The 2,397-nt window shown below is 31.2% G+C and overlaps 1 protein-coding gene across 1 annotated transcript; it reads left to right on the plus strand.

Moving 5' to 3' along the window:
• The first annotated feature begins 1,518 nt into the window (after positions 1-1,518).
• LOC108755367 lies at positions 1,519-2,304 on the plus strand. The gene has a single exon (XM_018498308.1). It carries the CDS (start codon positions 1,519-1,521, stop codon positions 2,302-2,304), a length of 786 nt encoding a protein of 261 aa, XP_018353810.1.
• Positions 2,305-2,397: the final 93 nt, after the last annotated feature.

Consider the following 2,397-nt stretch of genomic DNA (forward strand, 5'->3'; position numbering starts at 1 on the left):
TCTGGCCCCCTGTGACTTTTTCTTGTTCGCGAAACTGAAGAGGCCCATGAAAGGACGATGCTACGCTACGATTGAGGAGATAAAGACGGCATCGAAGGAGGAGCTGAACAAGAAATAAAATCACAAAAAATAATTTTTTGAAGTGCTTCGAGGATTGGAAAAAACGTTGGCACAAGTGTATAATATCTGATGGGGATTACTTTGAAGGGGACAAAATAGATATTCATGAATAAATAAATAATTTTTGAAAAAACACAAAATTCGCGATAGTTTTTGAACAGACCTCGTATATTATAAATAATATTAGTTATAAGTACTTATAATCTTCTTGTCATAGAATTTAGAAAAAAATAAAGTTTGTTTGTCAATATAAAAAAAATTTGCAATTTATTGTAATTTTATGTAACGTTTGATAAAAAAAATCCAGTTCTTGTGTTATAATTACTTTTTTCAATTTTAACACAGACTTTATAGATTTTGATTTTCAAGCATGCATTTTTAACTTCACAAAAATATAAAATATAAAAACTATAGAAAAAAAACATTTTTTGATAAAAATATTATAATTATTTCTGAGAAAATATTAGAAAGGACGTATAATAACATATTTAAATGCAAATTTAATTTATATCCATTTATCTAAGATTAATATCTATACCAAATTAGATATAATAGTTATTCTATAATTGTCATGATGGTAAAATCTTCAATTTAAAAAATTTTTCTAATTATTTTTCATTAAAAATAAAAATGAGGACAAACCTGAAGCATCAGCTTGTGAATATAGGTATTCAATTCGTGAATCGCCTCCTTTGAAATGTTTTAATATATCTCGTAGATTAAATTTTTCCTACCTCTGCCCCGGATTGAAGAGCAAACTTAAGTCTGTGAAATTCACATTTAGATAGTATCAAGTTTCTCTTGTCACAATTGACAAAGTACTATAAGATAATCGTTCTTTCGAAGAAGAAAATTTATAGTCGTACGCATCTCCACATTAAATATAATGAAAAGGACGTACTACAATAAATTGTCTTATATTATTGCAAGAACCTTTAGCTATGAATTTCTATGTTTGCCTGCAACACTAAAAGACTATCTCTAGATCCTTATTTACGATATTATTAATGTTTGCTTTTGTCAACATGTTTATAATTGTGATTGAAGATAGCAGAATGTCTTCTGTTTCTGTATGCTAACATTTTGTATGTAAAATATACTACTGATATCCGAGTAGAAAAGAAGTAATTAAAGGGAAATAATAAATAACTGTAGATCTACGATCGGTTAAGTGCGGCTTTTAAAATACGATAAAAGAGCGACGTGTAGGAAGTATTAATCTGAATCGAAAAAAAGCTTTTACGATGATCATAAAATAGAATAAGTAGCATTTATGTTGTCTCTGTATATTTAAAATGCAATATGTAGTGTAGCATCGATGTAAGTAAACTATCCAGACACACTAAAAGAAGTCCATTCTGTTACATTTATTACGAAGAGAACAGTTATACCAAGAATATGGATTTTCAAAGCATAAATCCTCTAAACGTTCGCTTAAACGCATTATCGGGTAACTTGCTGCCCTTAAGACCAAATGATTCGCGATTTCCGATAACGTGGAAGATATATAGCGCCTTGATATGGCTGATTGAAGTAATTCAAACAATCGCATTAATTCCCGGACTGATTCTGGTACCACGGGAGAAGGCTCTAAAAGACGGTACCGTTCTCTGTGTGGTTACCATAGAAATGTTTTTTATGGCTGTGCGAATTCACTCACGCAGGCAGCTGGTGAATCAATTAATTCAAAAACTAAATAATATTTTGCGTTTTTCGGATGAGACTATGAAGAATGTTGTGACGACGACTCTACGGCCTATGGAGAATCCGCTTAAATTTTACTGGTTGTCTGGCTGGTTGGGTGTTTTCGTATGGGCTTGCTTACCATTTCTGTTGATTTTTAAAGAGATTTCCTTCTTTTACGAGGACTACAGAATGCCAGCAGTTTTCTCTAAGCAACCCTTTTCGCTTGATGTCTTCCTATTGGGCAGCGTTCTCATACTGATCGGTAATATGTATGTTTTTGTAAAGAAAGTCGGGATGGATGTTTATATGATACATCTTGTGCTACTGATAACGGCGCAGTATCGATACATCGCCATAAAACTCGCTGTAATATTTCGAGACGGAAATTCGCTAAATAAGTTCGATGAATCTCATCAGAAATACTGTTCTGGAATAAATCGCTGGGTAAAAAAAGAAATGATAGCATTATGTCGACATCACAGTAATGTTGTTCAGTAAGTAATCAAGAAAATTTTACTAAAATTTGTTCTTTAAAAAAAAAAATATATATATACAAGTACACACACACATATATATATATACATATATATA

The sequence above is a fragment of the Trachymyrmex septentrionalis genome, unplaced genomic scaffold, assembly GCF_001594115.1.
Source record: "Trachymyrmex septentrionalis isolate Tsep2-gDNA-1 unplaced genomic scaffold, Tsep1.0 scaffold123, whole genome shotgun sequence".
NCBI classification, from domain to species: Eukaryota; Metazoa; Arthropoda; class Insecta; order Hymenoptera; family Formicidae; genus Trachymyrmex; species Trachymyrmex septentrionalis.